The sequence below is a fragment of the Eucalyptus grandis genome, chromosome 10, assembly GCF_016545825.1.
Source record: "Eucalyptus grandis isolate ANBG69807.140 chromosome 10, ASM1654582v1, whole genome shotgun sequence".
In the NCBI taxonomy this organism is placed as follows: domain Eukaryota; kingdom Viridiplantae; phylum Streptophyta; class Magnoliopsida; order Myrtales; family Myrtaceae; genus Eucalyptus; species Eucalyptus grandis.
In genome coordinates, this window is record NC_052621.1 from 2,004,820 (window position 1) to 2,026,262 (window position 21,443).

At 41.6% G+C, this 21,443-nt stretch overlaps 4 protein-coding genes across 10 annotated transcripts; all 4 read left to right on the forward strand.

Annotated features, from left to right (window-relative positions):
• Positions 1-3,066: 3,066 nt before the first annotated feature.
• On the forward strand, positions 3,067-5,416 carry LOC104421006 (BTB/POZ domain-containing protein At3g56230). The gene is made up of 3 exons (XM_010032812.3): positions 3,067-3,430; positions 4,477-4,653; positions 4,863-5,416. Exons 1-3 carry the CDS (start codon positions 3,227-3,229, stop codon positions 5,328-5,330), a joined length of 849 nt encoding a protein of 282 aa, XP_010031114.2. The 5' UTR covers positions 3,067-3,226; the 3' UTR covers positions 5,331-5,416.
• Positions 5,417-5,684: 268 nt separating this feature from the next.
• Positions 5,685-9,152, forward strand: LOC104421007 (WAT1-related protein At3g28050). 3 transcript variants are annotated; one of them, XM_010032815.3, is made up of 8 exons: positions 5,686-6,060; positions 6,176-6,241; positions 6,683-6,796; positions 7,476-7,710; positions 7,805-7,960; positions 8,051-8,202; positions 8,568-8,751; positions 8,893-9,152. In XM_010032815.3, the coding sequence occupies exons 1-7, from the start codon at positions 5,867-5,869 to the stop codon at positions 8,707-8,709; spliced, it is 1,059 nt and encodes a 352-aa protein (XP_010031117.1). In that variant the 5' UTR covers positions 5,686-5,866; the 3' UTR covers positions 8,710-8,751; positions 8,893-9,152. The 3 variants fall into 3 exon arrangements, with proteins under 3 accessions (XP_010031118.1, XP_010031117.1, XP_010031116.1); XM_010032814.3 differs by having other exon boundaries at positions 5,687-6,060; positions 8,568-9,152; XM_010032816.3 differs by lacking the exon at positions 6,683-6,796 and having other exon boundaries at positions 5,685-6,060; positions 8,568-9,152.
• Positions 9,153-11,427: 2,275 nt separating this feature from the next.
• LOC104421008 (WAT1-related protein At3g28050) lies at positions 11,428-15,880 on the forward strand. Its single transcript, XM_010032817.3, has 7 exons — positions 11,428-12,508; positions 12,603-12,668; positions 12,812-12,925; positions 13,268-13,502; positions 13,593-13,754; positions 13,844-13,995; positions 14,318-15,880. Exons 1-7 carry the CDS (start codon positions 12,318-12,320, stop codon positions 14,379-14,381), a joined length of 984 nt encoding a protein of 327 aa, XP_010031119.2. The 5' UTR covers positions 11,428-12,317; the 3' UTR covers positions 14,382-15,880.
• Positions 15,881-17,285: 1,405 nt separating this feature from the next.
• On the forward strand, positions 17,286-21,129 carry LOC104421010 (WAT1-related protein At3g28050). Of its 5 annotated transcripts, none has more exons than XM_010032820.3 (7): positions 17,286-17,679; positions 17,794-17,859; positions 18,114-18,227; positions 18,513-18,747; positions 18,830-18,985; positions 19,077-19,228; positions 20,701-21,129. In XM_010032820.3, exons 1-7 carry the CDS (start codon positions 17,489-17,491, stop codon positions 20,729-20,731), a joined length of 945 nt encoding a protein of 314 aa, XP_010031122.2. In that variant the 5' UTR covers positions 17,286-17,488; the 3' UTR covers positions 20,732-21,129. The 5 variants fall into 5 exon arrangements, with proteins under 5 accessions (XP_010031122.2, XP_010031123.2, XP_010031121.2 ...); XM_010032821.3 differs by lacking the exon at positions 20,701-21,129 and adding an exon at positions 19,813-20,673 and having other exon boundaries at positions 17,287-17,679; XM_010032819.3 differs by lacking the exon at positions 20,701-21,129 and adding an exon at positions 19,639-20,672 and having other exon boundaries at positions 17,287-17,679.
• The last annotated feature ends 314 nt before the right edge of the window (positions 21,130-21,443 follow it).

Genomic DNA, 21,443 nt, shown 5'->3' on the forward strand with positions numbered 1-21,443 from the left:
CATGGAATGAGACATGTCGTAATGGGTTTTATCTTATAATTTGGACACACACGTGTGCTAGGTTCATGAGAGTTAGATATATATTAGATACTTTGAAGTCTTTTCTTTTGCATGCATTAATCAAAGGTGTGGTGGTGTGAAACGTGTGCATAAGTGAGTGAATGAACCCATCGGTATAGAGATACCGGTGATGCCCCCGGAAGTTTGGGATGCCCTTACTGAGTGGTCTTGGATGCCTCGAAGTGAGATGCTCTTGTGTGTGATCAAGGATGCCTCAGTTGTGTGATACTGAGATGCCTCGGAGTGAGATGCCCCTTGCTGAGTGGTCTTGGGAGGACCTCGGTTGTGTGATACCGGGATGTCTCGAAGTGAGATGCCCATAATAGAAATATTGTGGAAGTCCGGATAAGATAACTTCCAGAAGTGACTCGATCGGGCCGATTGAGTTCCGGTTAGTGACTGATCGAGGGTGGATCATATGCACACTAAATATAATTTTACTTGGTGAGTGAGTCCATTTACTGTTGTTGCATTGCATCTTGATATGAGATTGAGCTTGAGAAAGGTAAGCATAGAAATGGATACTCATAAGGTGATCATATACATGATGTGTTAATATCCAATCGCTTATGCTTGTGAAAATCCTACCTTAGTATCTTTGATTGTTTGGCCATGATTCCCTTGTAATATTGATGGCTGTGGATTGTTCAAGTTAGAGTTTTATCATTCTTTATTGGGCAAGGTTGTTTGCTCATACCTTACATTTTCAGATTGATAGCATGGATGTACCGCCAGTAGCTCGATACGGGGCGGTAGTGCGTCTGGATGTTTCTTTGCATGACGTGTATGATCCCGACATTGACATGAATTTTTCCAAGTATGAGGCAACTTTATGGATGGATGATGGTGGAGTTGAGTTGATACCGATGACGTTCGTTGCATGGTTTATCAACCATGAAGGGGAGATGTTTAGCCCTTTACCCTTTGGTGCAGGAGGACCTGGAGCTGGGACGGATGGCGCCTAGACGCCTTTGATCATGTAGAAGTTGACGTCTTTTGTTTTTTTGTTAGATGCGGGCTTGTGTGGGAACTCTTGGAGTAGACACCCTCACCCTTTATCCCTGGCTTTTGTTATGTATATATTGTATATATAGGTGATAAACATGGAAAGAGTCCAGGTGGATAAATTTTGTAGGCCCTGATGATGATAAGAAGAAATGAAGCTTCCTGATCTTGTTTATGTGCATGAATGATTTGGCCGATACTTAAATTGAAGGTAGAGTGATTGCATGATAACCTCATAATATAAACTTGAGATTTTAAATAATCAATGTTATACATGCTAACCTTCAATGATAAACACTATAGATTATCAAAAGGAGGTTACAAGTTTAGCAAGATGATAATAATAATTATAATTCCACTTGCGCTTAGTACGTGAAGCCTTGGGATGTCACAAGACTAAGCTTGCATGGGCTGTCATTGCACGGTTTGGGCCTGCAGTAGTTGTTGTTGTGTCACTGGAATAGCTACAGGTGGATCTTGATTCTGTGAGAACTATGATGCAACATCTCCAACAGGCTAGTCATCAGAAGTAGATGGGTTGTTCTATGAGGTGGTCATGGTAAGAAAAAAACTCACTTGTTTTTCTTCTTCCTCTAAAATTGATTCTTAAGCCAGATGGTAATTCTGTTTTGCAGGTTAGAATTCCTTTGGCAAGCAATTGAAGCAAAAGCTAGATCAAGAGCCTGGTCACTTTGATACCATGAAAGGAAACAAGAAGAAGTGAGAAAAAGAATAGATGGCTTAGGGAAAGAAATGTATTTTCATTGTATATCCCTAATGTACAAGCCTTTGTAATTATAATACAGAAAATGTACAATAAATGGCAATGATATATTTTGTAAAATCAATCTTAATCTCAATCTGATCCCTAATTGATTTTGTGCATGATCATAATCAAAATGATTCTCGAGCATATCTTCAGAATCTCATACATATCTTCCAACAAATTATATGTCATGAAAAGCTATAGGATTGTGCGAAGATATAAAACAGGAAAAACACAAAGACTTGTTCCCAGTTTCAGATTATAAGTTTCGTTTCCACTGGAAACCTATTCGTTAAAACATATTTATCAATTTTTAGAACTTAAAATCTATTTTGTATGGATTTCCAGCTCTACCTTGATACCAAACAATACTCATCCCTAATAGTTGGACACACATTGCCAACAAGACATACTTAGCTCAATGAATCCGCCGAGCCAAGTCTCGCAGCTCGACTTTTTCTTCACGGCCTCCGACTTTCCAACGCGCAAGGGACGCCCACGCCGTCTCTTCCGGAAAAAAAACTTTTTCATTACGGCCTGCACATCATCATAATACAAAACGAATATTTCCAGTAGAGCATAGCGCTACGTCCTGCGGACACTTGTCCCGCTCGAGATTCCCATTTGGTAGGAGGGAGGGTCCCAGAAACGGCGTAGTTACGGACAGACTGGCCTTTCTAATTTGCCTTGTGGGTTAGGTTGATAATTAAAATTAGATTCCATAAAAGAAATAGTATAAAATGGACGTGGTTTGCAATATTGAATTGCCCATATTGGCTGGAGATGAGGTTGGGAAGTCCTTTTCTATTCCTACCTTTCTAAATTCTCCTCATAACGAACTCATGTTTGTGAGGCCTTGTTTAGGACGCACTCCAAAAGACATGAGACCAACCATCTTACCATAAATTTATCCGAGGCATCTTGGTCTTGACGCTTTTGTCCTCCACCAAGAATTGGATCAGCAAACTAAGAACTTTTCGTGAACCTAAACACGTCGAAAATTAGAGTCGAATAAAATCACTAATTCTCTTTTTAATTTCTGTTTCTTTCGGAAGATAATATTGAGGGTTTTGTTGAAGACGCTCTTTTGTTGAAAAGTCGAGAATGATTAACCCATTAAAGTACTAGCTTCACCAAAATTGGAAGCTCAAGGGCAGGATGGTCAATTCGCATCGACCGGGAAAATATGCCGTCTTGCCATGATTGGCAAGCAACAGAAGCTTCGTCAAAGCAATGGCATATATGAGGATGTGGGAAGAGAGAAGATGTGAGGTTTAATCAAACAGTGAACAAGAACCCAATTCTCTCTGCGCGTGCCTGGTTTTTGGGTTGACCCTCGGATGAGTTTTGGGTTCTGATCAAATTTGTTGAAGACAGAAGAAGGGATAGGAGGAGATGGATTGCTCAATATGCAGCTCATACCCGGTGATCATAAGGCCGCCGAGGAACACAATCTGCGGAAGTTGCTTGGAAGGGATCAGGACCGCGTTTAGCTTGATGAGCTCTTTCGAAGGCGGCAATGATCGTGAAGCAGAGACCGCCAGATTAGAAAGCAACCAGAGTCACAAGTTTCTGGTCTCTCCCACCGCCAAAAGCAAGGCAAGTTCTTCGCTTTTTCGATTATGCATTTTGATCGTTTTTCCAATTGAAAGACGCGATGCAACGTAGGCAAGCTGTGCTATTTAGCTTCCATCTCCTTCTGTGTTTCTGCTTTGTCTCTATGACTTCAAATTATACAGGAAATAGTTTGGCCTCTCTTGCCTTGATCATATTGCTTCAGCACTGATCAACTGATTAATTACACTAAATTTAAAAGCTATAGTTGTGGATGGAAAAGCCTAGGTATTTTACTGTCAGGATACATAGACATAATAATCACCCTCAGCCTTAAAGTCTATGTCTTTCCGCTAGTCCAAATTAGAGTTCTAATGGGTAGCATATTGTCTGGCTTTTAGTTCATTTAATTTCAAAGTTAATGCCAAGCTAGGCTTTACGGCATTCCAGCTCATTAGTGTTTGGCCAAATGAAAAAGATGTGGTCTAATTATGAATCCCCACGCATGCAACAGTTGTATTCCTTTGGGCTGTAAAAAGATACAGCACGGACTAACCTATGAAGGCAGTCTTTTCGGAATTGAAAATTGGCAGACTCTATGGAACTTACTTTGTTCTAAAAGTCTCTTTCATGAGTTCAAATGTCACTACTTAGTTATATCTTAATGAATAAAACGTCTTTTTAACCCCCCCCCCCCCCCGCCAAAAAAATAAAAATTACAAATACCCTTTCAATCACATATCACAATTCAGCGGAAAAAAAGGGTCAATTCGGTTTGGACTTGGTTCCAAAAGTACATGCCCAATAGTCAGGCCTAGTGCATCTCCTAATGGATTGGCCTAATAGTTTGTTTGAGCCTTCTTGGAGCCTCGGTACCAGGTGGGCATCAAATTTATTCAAAGGTCCGACCGTTCAACATAGAATAAAATCTAAGCTCAAAAAAAAAAAAATGAAAATGAAACATGTGGGTTTGGAAGATCCTCATCAAGTTGAGATTTTGTTGCCCTTCCATCAATATTAACATCTGTCCTGAGAAATTGCGATTTGGTACTCTGTTTCTGAAACTCTAATTCAATTATCTAAATCCACAGGGACTAGCAGATCTTATTGAGTGGATGAAACGCACGAAGAAGGTGGAGGATGAACTCTCCCAGCAGATCTCTTTCTTGGCGAGCTCTTCCGTTTCTGCTTTCCAAGAACAAATTCACACCGACATCCAGATTAAGCCTTCCAATGGCCCTCCAATTTCTGCTCATAGAGCCATCTTGGTAGAGTCTCTCTCTTTCAAATAATCACATATGGGTAAAATGTTCTGCAAGTTTCAAAGACATGGTCTTAAATTCTTAACTGTAATTCTTGCCAAACTTAGGGGTTAGGGTCCTCTTTATCATTTTCAAATCAGACTTTTATGTCTATATGCTAGGCTAAATCATACGTGTATTCCCTATGGTTGACAGTAGTATTGTTCCGCTTATAGGCAGCGAGATCACAAATCTTCAAGAACATGTTGGACTCGGACTCATGCAAGTCCTCACCTTGCGACACCGTGACCATCGCCGAACTGACCCATGAAGAGCTTGAATCGCTCCTGGAGTTCCTCTACAGAGGGAGCCTCGCGCCTGAGAAAATGGACAGGCACATCTACTCACTGATGCTCGCAAGCCACAAGTACGAAATCTCGTACCTGCACAAGTCTTGCGAACGACACATGCTCGAGAATCTGAACGTTTCCAACGCGCTTGACGTCCTGGAGATCTTCGATGTTTGCTCCCACCAGAAGCTGAAGGACGTCGTGTTGAGTTTCGTCATCAAGAACATCAATGACATAGTTTTCTCGACTAAGTATGAGGCCTTTTGCTCCAAGAACCCGCATTTGAGTGTACAGATCACGAGGGCGTCCTTGATTGATGCAAGGGATAGGAAGAGAACTGGTGATCATTGTTGAAACTAATGCAGTTGGATGGAATTGTATTGTCCTTATTCTAATCTTTATGTGATTTTGTACAATGATTTATTCGCACATACGGTAAATTGCGTGCATAGTACAGTCAGGGAGTGCCATGTTCGCATAGGATGAAGGAGTTTGCTAATGGAAAGACCTTTGAAAAATCAAGTAAACTAACCAACCAAATCAAGAGACGTTTGTGCACCGAATTTAGGAAACCGGACAAATCAGACGACTATTTGACATAGAATCTTCTTGTTTCTTTCTATCCAGACATGTTTGGGGGCATCAAGTCAACGCTGTTTGGTGTCACAGTAAGATAGATAAATCATTGAATAACACTCTTTTGAGTTTTCCAACGATCCATCATCATTCTCCATCATCATTAAAGGATATAAGCAGCGGTTCTTCTGCTTTGATGTGTCCTTGGAATCCCAGAAATAATTGGAAGTGAAACCTCTGTTGCTCTGCGCGATCGTGCCCAGAAAATATTGGGTGCATCTCCTGCCTGTGAGCGTGGTCTCCGCGAGAGAGAGATGGGAGGGAGAGACTGGTTTCACAGGGAGGTGGTTCCATTTTCAGCTGTGATCACCTCGGACAGCATCTCAGTGGGCATGACCACGCTGTTCAAAGCGGCGAACTCGAGAGGGATGAGCTACTATGTTTTCCTCGTCTATGCTTATTCGATTGGTTCTCTTCTTCTCCTCCCTGCTCCCTTCTTCTCTCTCAAGTATGTACCTCTCTCTCTCTCTCTCTCTGTATACGTATATATACGAAGTGGGAAAAGCAAGATGAAGATCATGATTCACGGTGGAGATTTTGCTGATTTTGTTGTGCCTTTGCAGGTCAAGAGTGCTTCCTCCTCTCAGCTTCGTCATACTTGCCAAAATCGGGCTTCTTGGGCTCATTGGGTATGCATAGTTCCATAACCTTACTCGGGCCAAATTTTCCTGTAAATCTTCTTTCTTTTTATGTTTGAATAAGTGACAACTAGTTTCAAAATTGTGCCATAGCGGTGAGCTGCGATTAGAGCAGACGATATCTTTCTGCCAGTAGACCTGGGTAGTGCTTACAACGTTTTTTTTTTTTTTTTTGAACTAAGTGCTTACAACGTTATTGCCTGGAACATTGAACATCAGATATGTCTCCAATTGGACATCGCCGTGTCTTTGCTGTTACTTCCACTAGATTAGTGTGAATTTGTTCTTGAAATTGGAGAGAAAACCAAGAAAAGGGTGGAGCCCAATTCTTGAAATTATTTGGATTGGTTGTTCTGCTTCTTTGCCGTCTCTGATTATTCTTTTTTTTTTTTTTCTGGTTTTTTTCTCGTTGTCTTTTAATTGGGGGAGCAGGGGCTTTTCACAGATTTTCGGCTATGCTGGGATCAGCATGAGTTCTCCAACTCTGGGTTCAGCCATCAGCAACCTCACTCCAGCTCTCACTTTCATACTTGCCATCCTTTTCAGGTCCAAAAAAAATTCTAAATTTCAATAGTAGTTGTCAGTGGTTTGTTGAATGACATTTTCCATCCTTGTATTTTTCCTTGTGAACTGACTGTGACGGCCTGAGCGGCGGTGTGCGGGGAGGAGGGATGGTGATGTGTCCGCGCCTCGGTTCCCGGATGTGCACAAGGAAGGAGTCCCTCTCTTGTCCCACATCACCTAGGGAGGGAGACCTGGGCTAGCTTATAAGGCTTGGTCCCCTTTAACTGCAATATACGTTTTCTTGGGATAGTATGAGCTGTCCCGAGAGGAACAAAATCGTGAGAAGCAAACAATATGTGGAGACCTGGGATATTACACTATCGTGTTCTGGTTCTTCATCATGATTCTTCTGATTTTGTGATCTCATGACTTTGCTCATTTTGTCTGTCCAGAAGCTCACGCTGTTAACTGGCTCCACATTTTGCAAATCCTTGATTAAATCTTGTTAACCATCAATGTTGGACGACTAAAGCATGTGTCAGGCTCACTGGTTGTTTCTTAATGCTGTTCCCCTGTAATTTACGTAGTAATGCTGATTTGTTGGACAAAGAGTTAATAGTTCTGTAAAACAGCCCAATTGCCTAAACGCTAAAGCTAGGGCTTGTTTAACCGAGTTCACGTCTTTCCATCCAACTTTTGTTTGTTTTTCTTGTCTAAAAAGGATGGAGAAGGTGTCACTAAGCAGAAGAAGCAGTCAGGCTAAGATCATTGGGACTGTAATGTCAATTTCTGGTGCATTGGTCATCACTCTCTATAAAGGCCTTCCGATCACACACAGTCCGAAACCTTCTCTCTCACTTTATCCACTTGTGCACTCATCGAACTCAAATTGGGTCGTTGGGGGGATTCTCCTCACTGCTGACTATATTTTGGTCACTTTGTGGTACATTCTTCTGGTATACATTACTTATTTTCATTTTGTTTTGCTAGTGCTATAGTTAGAACATGACTTGCAAAAATGATCACTGACTCAACACTTGGATCCTGCAGAAACAGATAATGAAGGATTATCCAGCAGAGCTGACTGTAATGTTCTTTTACAATGTGATCGTGACCTTCATGAACACCATTGTCTGTTTAGTAATGGAACATGATATGAGTGCTTGGAGAGTGCTAGGTATAGGGCTGGCTTCAGTAATATGCTCGGTGAGGAAACAGTCGAACAAACGTTATCACATTTGATTAATGAGAATCGGGCGCAATGCTGACTTTTTCTCCTCTTTGCTTTGCTTTTAGGGCATCTTTGACCGATGCTTAAACAACACCGTTCACACATGGGCAATCCGGTTGAAAGGCCCTTTCTATGTAGCGATGTTCAAGCCGTTGTCGATTCCTGTGGCTGTTGCCATGGGTGTCTTCTTTCTTAGAGACACACTTCATCTTGGAAGGTTAGATATATCACGAAAACATTGAATGCTACGTTATGTTAATGCTAAGAAAATGATTTAACGTTCATCATCCATGTGATGATCAATCAATGTGTTTTACGAAGTGCTGCGCATAAATAATTTGGAAAACCAATCATTATAAGATAACATGCACTTTCCGCAAAACTCGTGACAGAAAACAATTTGTCCTTGCTGATTAGGTACCCCCAACGCCCCCAATCTATCCATTTGCTATGTGTATAAAGAGCATTATTGGTTTTCATCGATACACTAAGCTCTGTATCGAATGAAAAGATAAGCTAATGACCTTCTCGTACTATATACTTCTTGAATGACAATCGCTTTCTTCTGCTGCGAATCTGCAGTCTTATAGGAGCGACCATACTGGCCATTGGGTTCTATATTGTAATGTGGGGGAAGGGGAAGGAGGAAATGGTTGAGGAGTCTGCGGAGATTCGATCGGATTCATCATCCTTTCAAAAAGTCCCTCTACTGCGAGAACGCTAAGACAAATGAAGAGTAGAACAGATTTCCGCAGAGGGATTGAAGGTAGGTGCTGCATGGAAATTTTGTGATAATAATTATCTCGACCTCAATAAGCCTGCACATATAATTGTTGGTGCCGCACTTATCATTGATCTGAGTACGAAGGAATCAAATTATGATTGCCTATCGATCCCAAAAAACCAGATCACTTGTTCAACCATCGAGAGGTGTGGATGAAGGGCATCAGTCCAAGCACAAAGCCGAGCTATGACGTATGAAAATATTAAGTCTCTTGCTTCCAATATAGTCCATTTCTATCTGTACAAAAGACCCTAGTCAGTAGTTACAGAAATATGTTGCTTTTTATGTGAATGAATTCTGCTATAAATGTATTTCAAGGTGAAAAAAGGACGATGATGATAAACGTTCTTTTCTCTGACTATGGTATGAACTAAGTGCACGCACACCTGGTTTTGGCCCAAAGTTTTCCTAATCCTATGAACATATAGTCTCTAGGAAGGTGGTCTCATATTGTTGTTACACGACTTTGGCAGCCATAGCGTCAAAACTGTACGATTTCATCATGCTTTGCCAAAGTTAAGCCACTTGAATCATTCTATAGTCACCCTAATAAAAAAACCTTCTTGTGCTTCTGCTTTGACCATCGGCACCCTCAGGTTGTCCTAGCTGAGGTTTATTCGAGTAGACTGATGTTTTTTTTTTTGGTAAGTAAGAAGTAATATAAATATAAAAGGGGGGCAAAAAAAAACAAAGAACCGGCTTCAAAGACTCGCACTCAAAAGAACAGTCTCAAAAGAGTGAAAGGAAGCCGGGCAAAGGCCAAGTGGCCAAAAGACGACAAGATTATTTTATGACTGATGCTTGAACCTTAAGAGATCTCATAACCCAAAACTTCCGTACTTGATTCGCTCTAGCTTGAGATCCGCTACCCTACTCTGTCTACTGAACTGCCTTTACTACCCATGCCTTGTCTTGTCATGCCGGCTGTTTCCTACTACTGAGATGCTACTACCAATGTGACTTCACTCACAGCTGTGCACTGATTTGCTCTCTCTTGAGTTGGCTTAGCTCGTTCTATGGCTCGCTCCGTGCTTGCTCACAACACACTAAGACCATGAACCGGCTACACATCAAACTGTGAAGATAGCAGGGTCCAATTCCCAGGAGCGTTGTAATCTTCTGTTTCTTGGGGAATCCTCCACATTTTTGAAGGTGCATGCTTTATCTTTGACCACCTTCATGAGATGCATCTTCATAGAAGAAGTAGAAATCTGCGCACCCCTGAAGAGGATGTCATTTCTGTTCTTCCACACAATGTGGCATAAAGCACCAAAAGAAAAACGGGCGATGCAATTATGGAAGTCCTTGCCGGATAGCAAGGCCGAGACCTAGATAATTGTTTCCTCCCATGGATTGTTCCTCCAAGGAATACCACACCTAGCCGCCCAAAAGGAGGCAACTCCCGAAGTAACCCGACAGCCAAAAAAGAGGTGATTAACTGAGTCGGGCATATCATTACAAAAGGGGCAGCAGGCAGCTTCGATCCTACCGTAGGACATGAGGAGGGCCTGAGTAGGTAGTCTCCGTTTGGTGATGAGCCACAAATTGAGCTGGTACCGAGGCAGAATGGCATTGTTCCAAATGAAGCCATGCCAAGTAGCCTGATGTTCGGCGCTGCTACAAGTAAGAATGCTAAGCAGGCTGAGGTAATTAGAGGAAATGAATATGTTGGCCCCCTGCAAGATCAGATGAATTAGCGCGCATTCAGGGTGCATTGTGTGGTTCATTTGCTGCTTGTGCTGATAAAGGAGATGAGGTGATCTTCACTTGTTCTGGATCTTGGGAAGTTTTGCCTCTGTTGATTTCGGGAACCTCATTAGGGAAAGAAAACAGAGGATTTCATGCCACAACATGGTCTGGTTTCAGCCAAAATTTGCTCTTATCACATGGGCGGCTGTTCATAAATCCAAGGAAAACTCTACTTGGAAAGGCTAAAAACCAATCTATAAAGATTATTTGAACCAACAAACTCGTATTTCTATGAATTAATCGAAAAATGATATTAAAATCTAAGTAAAACTCTATTTTAACTAATGATTCAGCTAAACTAGGCTTATTCGTTGAAAAAGCACCTTTTACATGCTAATGAAGAAACTTGTTTATAGAGAATATCCTTATTTGGCCGTTACACGTAATTTGTACGCGAAACTTCAAAAATCTGATTTCGATCAAATCATAATTCAGAATCGATCTTCGTCAAATTTAATGATTCCATGCGGCCCTAAACTATCGTCTCCATATGATTCACAGCTTGACAATTCCTAAATCGAACCCCGCTGTTCAAAATTCACATAATTCCAAATTCATGACTTAATTCTGAAAGTTATTTCAGTTAGATGAATATAGGACTTGAATCATTAGTGGACGCTACTTAACGGCGTTAATTTGACTCTTTGAGATCTCCGATGCTTGTACGCAAGAAGTCCTTTTCTCTCTCTTCCTTTCTTCTCCTTTTCTCAAGGTCTCTCTCCTCTCTTAACTTCTTTTCCTTTTTCCTTACTTTCTCTGTCACCTCCTCTCCCTCGCTTCAAGGAGTTCGAGTCACACTCCACATGTCAATAATGGGCATTAGCTAGTGGCCATTTGTCCAGTGATCTACAAATTGATTAAACAAACATAAAAACCCAGCAAATAATTCCAATTAGGAGCCGTCTATGTTGCCTCATCTCAGTAAATTCATTCGTCCTTTCACGCAAAAGAACGTAGCCTATAAGCAACAGCTACACTTAATCTTATCAATCGAATATTGAACAGAAATTGAAGGGTGTTGTGTTGAGTTTCGCTGACAAGAACATCAGTGCCGTAGCATTCTCGGCTTAGTACGAGGATTTTGCTCCAAGAACCGGCACTTGAGTTTGCAGACTACGAGGGCGTCTTTGGTTGAAGCAAAGGGATAGAAGGACTGAAGGATAACCAGAGATCATTGTTGAATCAATCAACATGGTTGGATGGAATTGTGGTCTCCATATTTCAATCTTCCTTCGAATTTGTGCAGCGAATCGGGCGGCGTTTAAGTGCCGCTTATGCAAAACGGGGGTGTGCTAATGATGAACATACGTTCAAGGAATCACGGAAGTTGGACTACTGAGCTAAATCAAGAAAAGCCTGTGCATCGAATCTAGGGAACGTACGAATTAGAGGACTGTTGCCAACTACTCTTTCTCGTTTCTTTCAATTCAAAACATGGTTGTGGGCGCAAACGCAGGTGTCACAGTAAGTGCATGCAGTCAATGCCACGATTGAAAAGCATTCCTGATTTGTCCAACCCTCCATCACCATTCACAATCATCGTCCGTCATCGTTGTCAAATGAGATGTACATGCATTATTCAATGATAGGTGTCACCGTAAGTACATGCAATATCCAATGGTGTGATCGAAAAAAGCTCGACTTTTCTGACCATCCATCGTCATTCACGACCATCATCCATTACCATTTTTCCGATGAGACCTTGTAATCCCAGACACGGTTGGAAGTGAAACCTGCGTGTTTTCTGCGTTTGCGTCTCTGTCTGCGAGGGTGGTGGTCGCAGAGAGAGACAGAGAGAGATGGGGGAGAGATACTGTTACAGAGATGTGCTTCCGTTTTCAGCTGTGATCACCACGGACAGCATCTTGGTGGGGGTGACCACGATGTTCAAAGCAGCCACCTCGAGAGGGATGAGCGTCCATGTGTTCCTCTTCTATGCTTATGCCCTCGCTGCTCTCCTTCTTCTTCCTGCTCCTTTCTTCTCTCTCAAGTACGTCCCTCTCTCTCGTGCAAAAACATGGAAAACAATGGAAGGTTCATGGTGAGATATTCACTTTGGCTGAATTCATTGCATGTCTATGCAGATCAAGAGCTCTGCCTCCGCTCAGCTTGGCCATAGCTGCCAAACTTGGCCTTCTTGGGCTCGTTGGGTATGTACAGTCTGATCGCGCATGTCTGGGCGTTTGAGCCCGCAGATTGACAAATTGTCTAGATTGGTTATTTTGCTTCTTTAGTAGTCTCCTATTCATATAAAAATGGTTTTTTTTTTTTTTTTAAATTACTGGGAGAGCAGGGGTTTTTCGCAGATTCTGGGCTATGCTGGGATTAGCATGAGTTCTCCTACTCTGGGTTCAGCCATCAGCAACCTCACCCCGGCTCTCACCTTCGTACTCGCCTTCCTATTCAGGTCCCAAAAGAGTTGTATATCTGCGGTTCTTTGAATGTCATTTCTCTGTGTAAATGGTCATTGTTCTGGTTCAGTCATGATTCTCTTGATTAGGTGATCTCATCATTCTGCCCATTCTGTCTTTCCATTAAGCTTATGCTGCTAACTGGCTCCATATTTTGCAAATCCTGATTAAACCGAGTCAATGAATGGATGTTGGAAAATTTAGGTCTGTGGCTCAGAGTCACTGATTGTTTGTCAATGCTGTTCTTAAGTAAATTACTTGGAAATTACGACATTGTTGGACAGAGTATTAATATTGCTGTGACCCCTCCAATTTGCTTGTATTCTTGTCAAAATAAGGATGGAGGAGGTGTCATTGAACAGAAGAAGCAGTCAGGCCAAAATCATCGGGACTGTACTGTCAGTTTGCGGGGCATGTGTCATCACTCTCTACAAAGGTCGCCCAGTTATCTTCACTCTGAAATCTTCTCTCTCGCTTTATCCACTTGTGCACACATCGAACTCAAACTGGGCCGTTGGGGGGATTCTCCTCACTGCGTGTTATGTATTGACCACTTTGTGGTACATTCTGCTGGTATACTATACTTGTTTTAATTTGTTTTGCAAGTGTTATCATTAGAACTTGACTTGAACATGATCGGAGATTCGACATGTGATCATGCAGAAGCATATAATGATGGAGTATCCGGGACCGGCAGAACTGACCATAATCTTCTTTTACAATCTGGTCGTGAGCTTCCTGACTGCCATTGTCTGTTTAGTGATGGAACATGATATGAGTGCTTGGAAAGTGCAGGGTATAGGGTTGGCCTCAGTAATATGCTCGGTGAGGAAACAATCGAACAAACGTGATCACATTTGGTTAATAAAAATCGTGCACAATCCTTACTTGCCTCCTTTATGCTTTGCTTTTAGGGCCTTTTTGGACAATGCTTGAGCAGCATTGTTCACTCATGGGCAATCCGGTTGAAAGGCCCTTTCTATGTCGTGATGTTCAAGCCATTGTCGCTTCCTGTGGCTGTTGTGATGGGTGTCTTCTTTCTTGGTGACACGCTTCATCTCGGAAGGTAAGATAAATTACAGACACATTGAGTGCAACATTATGTTGAAGAATGCTAAAAAAATGATTAAATGCCCATCATGCTGAAATAAGGATCTATTCCTTATTTCATCCATGTGATGATCATTCAACGTGGCTTCAGATGTGCTGCACATAAAAATTTGGAAAAACAATCACCATAACATAAATGCACTTTCTGCAACACTATTGACAGTCAAATTTTTCCTTGTTGATTGGGTAGAAAATTAAAAAATGTAAAGATGCTAATTACGTTTCTGTTCTATGCACGCATTGAATGACAATTGCTTTTGTCTGCTGCAAATTTGCAGTGTTATAGGAGCAACCATACTGTCCATCGGGTTCTATATGGTAATGTGGGGAAAGGCTGGTTGAGAAGTCTGTAGAGAGTCTGTTGGAAATCACCATCCTCTCAAAAAGCCCCTCTACTGTGATCACTGTTAATACAACTGAAGTGTAGAACAAATCTCTGCAGTTGGATTGAAGATAGGTGCTGCTTGGAAAATGAGTGAAAAGGATTCCTCAACAGTAAGCCTGCACAAATAGGTGTCGGTGTCGTATTTATCATCGATCTGAGTCCAAAGTGACCAAATCATGATTGCCTGTCGATCCTAAAAACTGGATTGCTTGTTCAAACCATCAAGAGTTGCAGATGAAGGGTGTCACTCCAAACACAAAACTGAGCTGTGATGTGCAAGAATAATAGGTCTCTTGCTTCCAATATAGTCCATTTTGATGTCTACAACTATCTACTTAGTAGTTACAGAAATATGTTGCTTTTAATTTGAATGAATGCTGCTATAGATATATTTCAAGATGAAAAATGATGATGACGATAAACGTTCTTTTTTCCGACAATGGCATGGACTTAGTGCACGTACACCCAACTCAGGCCAATAATTTTTCTGATCCTATGCACTTATAGTCAATCAAAGCTGGTCTTACCTTGTTGTTACAAGAATTTGGCAGCTATAGCAGCCAATCTGTACAATTCCATCGTGATTTGCCAAGTTAAGCCAGTTAAAATCATTCTTAAGTCTCTATCATCGAAAAACCTTTTTGTGGTTTGACAATTAGCACACTCAAGGTGTCCTAGCTGAGGGGCATTCAAGTAGACTGATGTATGATGCTGCCGTAAGTAATAAGGCTAAGCTGGGTGAGGTTATTGAAGGAAATGAGTGGTGTTGGCCCCCTCCAAGGACAGACCAACTAGCAGCCATCAGAGTGTACCGTATGGTTCGTTAGCTGCATGTGATGATAAAGAAGATAAGGTGATCTTCACTGTTTCTAGATCCAAAAGTTTGCCTCTGTTGATGCCTGGACCCTGGTTAGAGACAGAAAACAGAGAATTTCATGGCATAGAATGGTGTAGTTTTCACCCAAATGTGCCAAAAATTGCCCTTATCACATGGCTGGGCTATTCATTACAGATTGCAAACACTTGATAGAGTAAAAAAATGGCAGCAAATCAATGAGCAATGCTTGTTATGTGGATCAGCGTAAGAGACTAGACAAAATATATTTTGAGAGTGTTGTTTTTCTAAACAAGTTTGGGGGAGCTGCTGAACTTAAGTGGATTTTGGAGAGTTATTGGTACTTAGAGCTCTGAGTTCAGTTGGGTTTTGCTACAGTTAAAAGGTAAAGAAATTGTCAAGACACTTTTGATTTTGGCATGGACTGGATCGATTTGCTTCATTTGGAAAAGAGGAATGATGTCCTGCACAATGATGTGCTGCTCAAGTAATTAGAAGTATCACGTCTGCCGTTCGAGTTATGATGCAAATACTGATACATGGAAGGGACCTCTGTTTTATTCTCAGATAGTCTTCTTTGTGACCAATGGATGGTTTCTGCTGTTTGGTACCAGAATTAAGCTCTTGGTTTTGGAGTTTGTGCTCTTGCTTTGAGTAATGTCTTTACCGGGAGGTATGATGGTGCTCCTGAACTTGTAATACTGAGGGGCATGCACTGTAGTCTTGAGCAATAAAATTAGTTCAATTATCCAAAAATATACATTAGCGGATCCTTGTATAACACAGCGTGTTTGCACTCTTGGCGACGCTGTTTTTTTCCTTAGCAGGAACTAGTCAAATCTTGCACAAGTGAAGTGAAAGAAAAAATTGACTGAGTCATAAGTTGTCTCACAGCCTCTCACCCTCAGAAGTAATGTCTTTTAAAGCCAGTTCTACTGCACCAGTATGCAGAGAAAGACAAAGCGTGAGTTTTTACGGTCTCTTGAGGAACGAATTCCTGTCATCACTTTGTTGTAATTACGTGCATTTTTTCATAATTCTTGAACAAAGTGTCGTTACGGTCAACAACCATAAAAGATTTATGATCAGCAGAGTAGGATTTACTCACATTTTCAACCCACGGCCGGGACAATACCGAAGGTCTAATCCCTGAAAATTTATAGAAACCCCCAAGACAAGGCCCTTCCTTCAGATATGCTGCAATTATCATAGGAATCAGAATCAGTATCCAAAAACATAAGCGTGCTCTATATATAGAAATTGAATTTTCCTCAAGACCGTGCTGGGACTTGAACTCGTGCAAGTCCCTGCCGAGCGACGCCTGGCGATCACCAAGCTGACCCATGGAGAGCTCGAATCCCCCCGGAGTTCCTCTAAGAAGGAGCCTTGCGCCCGAAAAATTTGACCAGCACAGCTACTCAGTTGACGCTGGCGGGCAACAAGTACAAATCCCGGACATGTCACAAGTCTTGCGAATGGCGCATGCTCGAGAATCTGAACGATTCCAACGCGCTCGACGTCTTGGATATCTCGGATATTTGCTCGGGCCAGAAGTTGAAGAGCATCGTGTTGAGTTTCGTTTTCAAGAACATCCATGACATAGGTTTCTCGGCTAAGTACGAGTCCCTTTGCTCCAAGAACCCACATGTGAGTGTACAGATCACGAGCGCTTCTTTGATTGGTGCAAGGGATAGGAGGAGAAGTGGAGATCACTGTTTAATTGACGGAGTCGGGTGGAATTATATTCTACACATTCTAATCATTTCTTGATTTTGTACAGTGGATTATTCTCACATACAGTAAATTGTGCATGAAGTAGAGGAAAAGCTTGCCGGGTTAACTGCCTCATAGCAAGAAGGAGCGTGCTAATGGTGAAAAGACCGTCAAAGAATCAACCAAGTCAAACTCCTCAGTTGAATCAAGAAAAGTTCGTGCACCGAACTTAGGAAGCCGCACAAATTAGAGGACTCCTTGACAATATCTTCTTGTCTCCATTTGGTGTCACGGTAAGTGCGTGCATCATTCAATAAAATATTGAACAATAGTCTTCGTTTGTCCAACCATCGATCATCATTTACAATCATCATCCATTAAAATATAGGCACTGGTTTCTTCTGCTCCGATGAAATCTTGGAATCTCAGCAACAATGGAACTGAAATCTGTGTGTTTTGTGCGTTTGGGTGTCTGCGTCTGCTAGTGTGGTTGTAGAGAGAGAGAGAGAGAGAGAGATGGGGGAGAGACACTGTTACAGAGACGTGCTTCCATTTTCAGCTGTGATAACCATGGACAGCATTACAGTGAGCATGACCACGATGTTCAAAGCGGCCAACTCGAGAGGGATGAGCTACAGTGTGTTCCTCGTCTATACTTATGCCATCGCTGCTCTTCTTCTTCTTCCTGCTCCTTTCTTCTCTCTCAAGTACGCCTCTCTCTCTCTCTCTCTCTCTCTCCCCCCCAACCGAAAACTGGGAAAACAAAGAAAGGTTCATGGTGAGATATTCACTTTGGCTGAATTTATAGTATGCCTTTGCAGATCAAGAGCGCTTCCTCCTCTCAGCCTGGCCCTAGCTGCCAAACTTGGCCTTCTTGGGCTCCTAGGGTATGTTCATCTTGAACGACCTAACACTCACGCCAGTACTGTAGTCCCCCTTTTGAATAACTGACTACGTGTTTTAAGACATGCGGCACAATGCGCCTGCTGATCCCATAACGGCTATGTTCTGGGCAATTGCGCCGGCAGATAGGGAAGGGTTGAAATTCTCGAAATTGTATTAGAGAAGTCATTTTGCTTCCTTGTTATATTCTTATTCTAATAGAATGGGTATTTTGTTCTCAAAATTATTGAGAGAGCAGGGGATTTTCGCAGATTTTGGGCTATGCTGGGATTAGCATGAGTTCTCCAACTCTGGGTTCAGCCATCGGCAACCTCACTCCCGCTCTTACTTTCATACTTGCCTTCCTTTTCAGGTCCCAAAAAAGTTCTGTATTTCATACTTATCGTCTGTGGTTACTTGAATTTTTTCTTTCCTTGTAAATGATCAATGTTCTGGTTCTCTGTCATGGTTCTCTTTCCAGAAGCTTATGCTTTTTAAGTGGCTCCACATTTTACAAATCCTGAGTAAATCAAGTGGCAGAGTTACTGAATGTTAATGTTGTTGTCATGTAGATTACTTAGTGATGATGACATCGTTGGACAAAGTATTGATATTGCTTAAACCCCTTCCAATTTGTTAATATCTTGTAAAAAATAAGGATGGAGGAGGTGTCACTGAGCAGAAGAAGCAGCCAGGCCAAGATCATTGGGACTGTACTGTCAATTTCTGGTGCATCTGTCATCACTCTCTATAAAGGTCCCCCAGTTAATTTCACTCCGAAACCTTCTCTCTTGCTGTTTCCCCTTGTGGACGCATCAAACTCGAACTGGGTTGTTGGGGGGCTTCTCCTCACTGCTGAATATATTTTGGTCACTTTGTGGAACATTCTTTTGGTATACTGAACTTGTTTTCATTTTGTTTTTCAAGTGCTGTAGTACTTGAAAATGATCAGAGATTCAACACATGATCCTGCAGGCACAGATAATGAAGGAGTATCCAGCAGAACTGACTGTCACCTTCTTTTGCAATGTGGTTGCAAGCCTAATAACTGCCATTTTATGTTTAGTAACGGAACATGATATGAGTGCTTGGAGAGTGCAGGGTATAGCACTGGCCTCAGTATTGTGCTCGGTGAGGAAACAATCAAACAAACATTATCACATTCGATTGATAAAGATTGTGTGCAATGCTTAATTTCCCTCCTCTTTCCTTTGCTTTTCAGGGCCTTTTTGGACGATGCTTGAACAATATTGTTCACACATGGGCAATCCAGTTGAAAGGCCCTTTCTATGTCGCGATGTTCAGGCCATTGTCAATTCCAGTGGCTGTTGCCATGGGTGTCTTCTTTCTTGGCGACACACTTCATCTGGGAAGGTAATAAAAATCACAAAAACATTGAATGCTACATCATGTTGTATGCTAAAAAATGATTAAAGGTCCATTGCACTGAAATTAGGATCTATTCCTGATTTTATTTATGTGATGATGAATCAATGTGGCTTACAATGTGCTACACATATATAATCCCAATCACCATTAGATAACATGTACTTTCCGCAAAACTCTTGACAGACAAAAATTTGTCCTTGTTCGTTAGGTAGAAAATCCAAAAAATGCGTCGATGCCCCCCATCCCAAGTGAATCGGTCTTCCATGTGTATAAAGTGTATCAGTGGTTTTCATGAACTCAGTAAGCTCTAATTGTATGAAAAGATAAGCTAATTAACTTCTTCTACTGTGTACCTCTTGAATGGCATTTGCTTTTTGTCTGCTGCAAATCTGCAGTCTTATTGGAGCGACCATACTGTCCGTTGGGTTCTATATTGTGATGTGGGGGAAGGCGAAAGAGGGAATGGGTGAGGAGTCTGTAGAGAGTCGGATGGAATCACCATCCTTTCAAAAAGTCCCTCTACTGCGATGACCGTTAACACAAATTAAGTGTAGAACAAATTTGTGCAGATGGATTGAAGATAGGTGCTACTTGGAAACTTCGTGAAAGTTTCCTCCCCCCCAGTAAGCCTTACAAATAGGTGTCAATATCATATTTATCATTGATCTGAGTCCAAAGGGTTCAAATTATGATGGCCCATCGATCCCAAAGCCTGGATTGCTTGTTCAAAGCATGGAAGATGTGGATGACGGTGTCACTCTATTTACAAAAGCAAGCTGTGACGTGCAAGAATAATGGGTCTATTGCTTCCAATATAGTCCATTTAGATGTGTACAAGTCTCTAGTCTGTAGCTACAGATATTTGTTGCTTTTGATTTGAATGAATGCAGCTATAGATGTATTTCAAGGTGATAAATGTTTTTTTTTTTTCCCGACACTGGCATGATCTAAGTGCTTTAGGACAGTAGTTTTTCCGTTCTATGCACATATAATCACCTTGAAGGTGCTCTCAGTTGTTATAAGAAGTTCGCAGCTACAGTGACCAAACTGTACGATTTCATCAATCTTTGCTAAAGTTAAGCTAGTGTGGTTTTACAATGGGCACCCTCGGGGTATCCTAGCTGAGGTTGATTCGAATAGACTAACATATGATGCTGCTGTAAGCAAAATTCCTAAGCTGGCTGAGGTTGTTGGAGCAAATGAGTGGTGTTGGCCCCCTGGAAGATCAGACCAATTAGTGGGCATGGAGGGTGCATTGTGTGGTTCATTTGCTGCTTGTACTGATAAAGAAGATATGGTGATCTTAACTGGTTCTAGGTCTTGGGAAGTTTTGCCTCTTTTGATGCCTGGAACCTGCTTAGGGAAGGAAAACAGAGGATTTCATTGCATAAAATTGCGTAGTTTCACCCTAATGTGCCAAAAGTTGCTCTATTCACATAGCTGGCTGTTCATGACAGACTGCAAACGCTGGATAGAGTAACAAAATGACAGCGAATCAATGACGAATGCTTGTTATGTGGATCAGCTCGAGAGACTGGACTGCATCTATTTTGTCGGACGTTGTTTTTCTAAACAAGTTTGGGGGGGAGTTGCTGATTGTTGAACTCAGTGGAGTTCAGAATCATTGGCGGTTGGAGATCAGAGTTTGATTGGGTTTTGCAACAGTTATAAGGTAAAGCATTTGTGAAATAAACTTTAGATTGTGGCACGGTTGCTTCATTTGGCAAGAGAGGAATGATGTCCTTCATGATGGAGTAATTCCATGTGTTGCTTCAGTGATTAGAAGTACCATGTTTGCGGTTCAAACCAGGATGTAGATGCTGTTACATGGAAGGGGCCTCAATATCTGCTATATAGTTCCGGAATCAAGCTTTTGGTTTTGCTCATTAGCTTCAGTGATATCTCTTTCTAAGCTTCGTTTGATGAAATATGCTGTCAGTTGATTCTCAAGTTTGAGTAATGCTCTTACTGGAAGAGCGATGATAGTGCTCCTCAATTTCTAATATTGAGGGTTGCACAATAAAAATCGTTTTATCATCCAGAGATATACATTACTGGAACAATATATCTAATCATGCACGATTTAACTATAAGAAAAAAATTGAATCGGATCATAAGTTGATTCACTGACCTCTCACATGGGAGAGGTGGTGTTTTTCACGGTCAATTCTACGGCGTCAATATGTAGAGAAAGACAGCT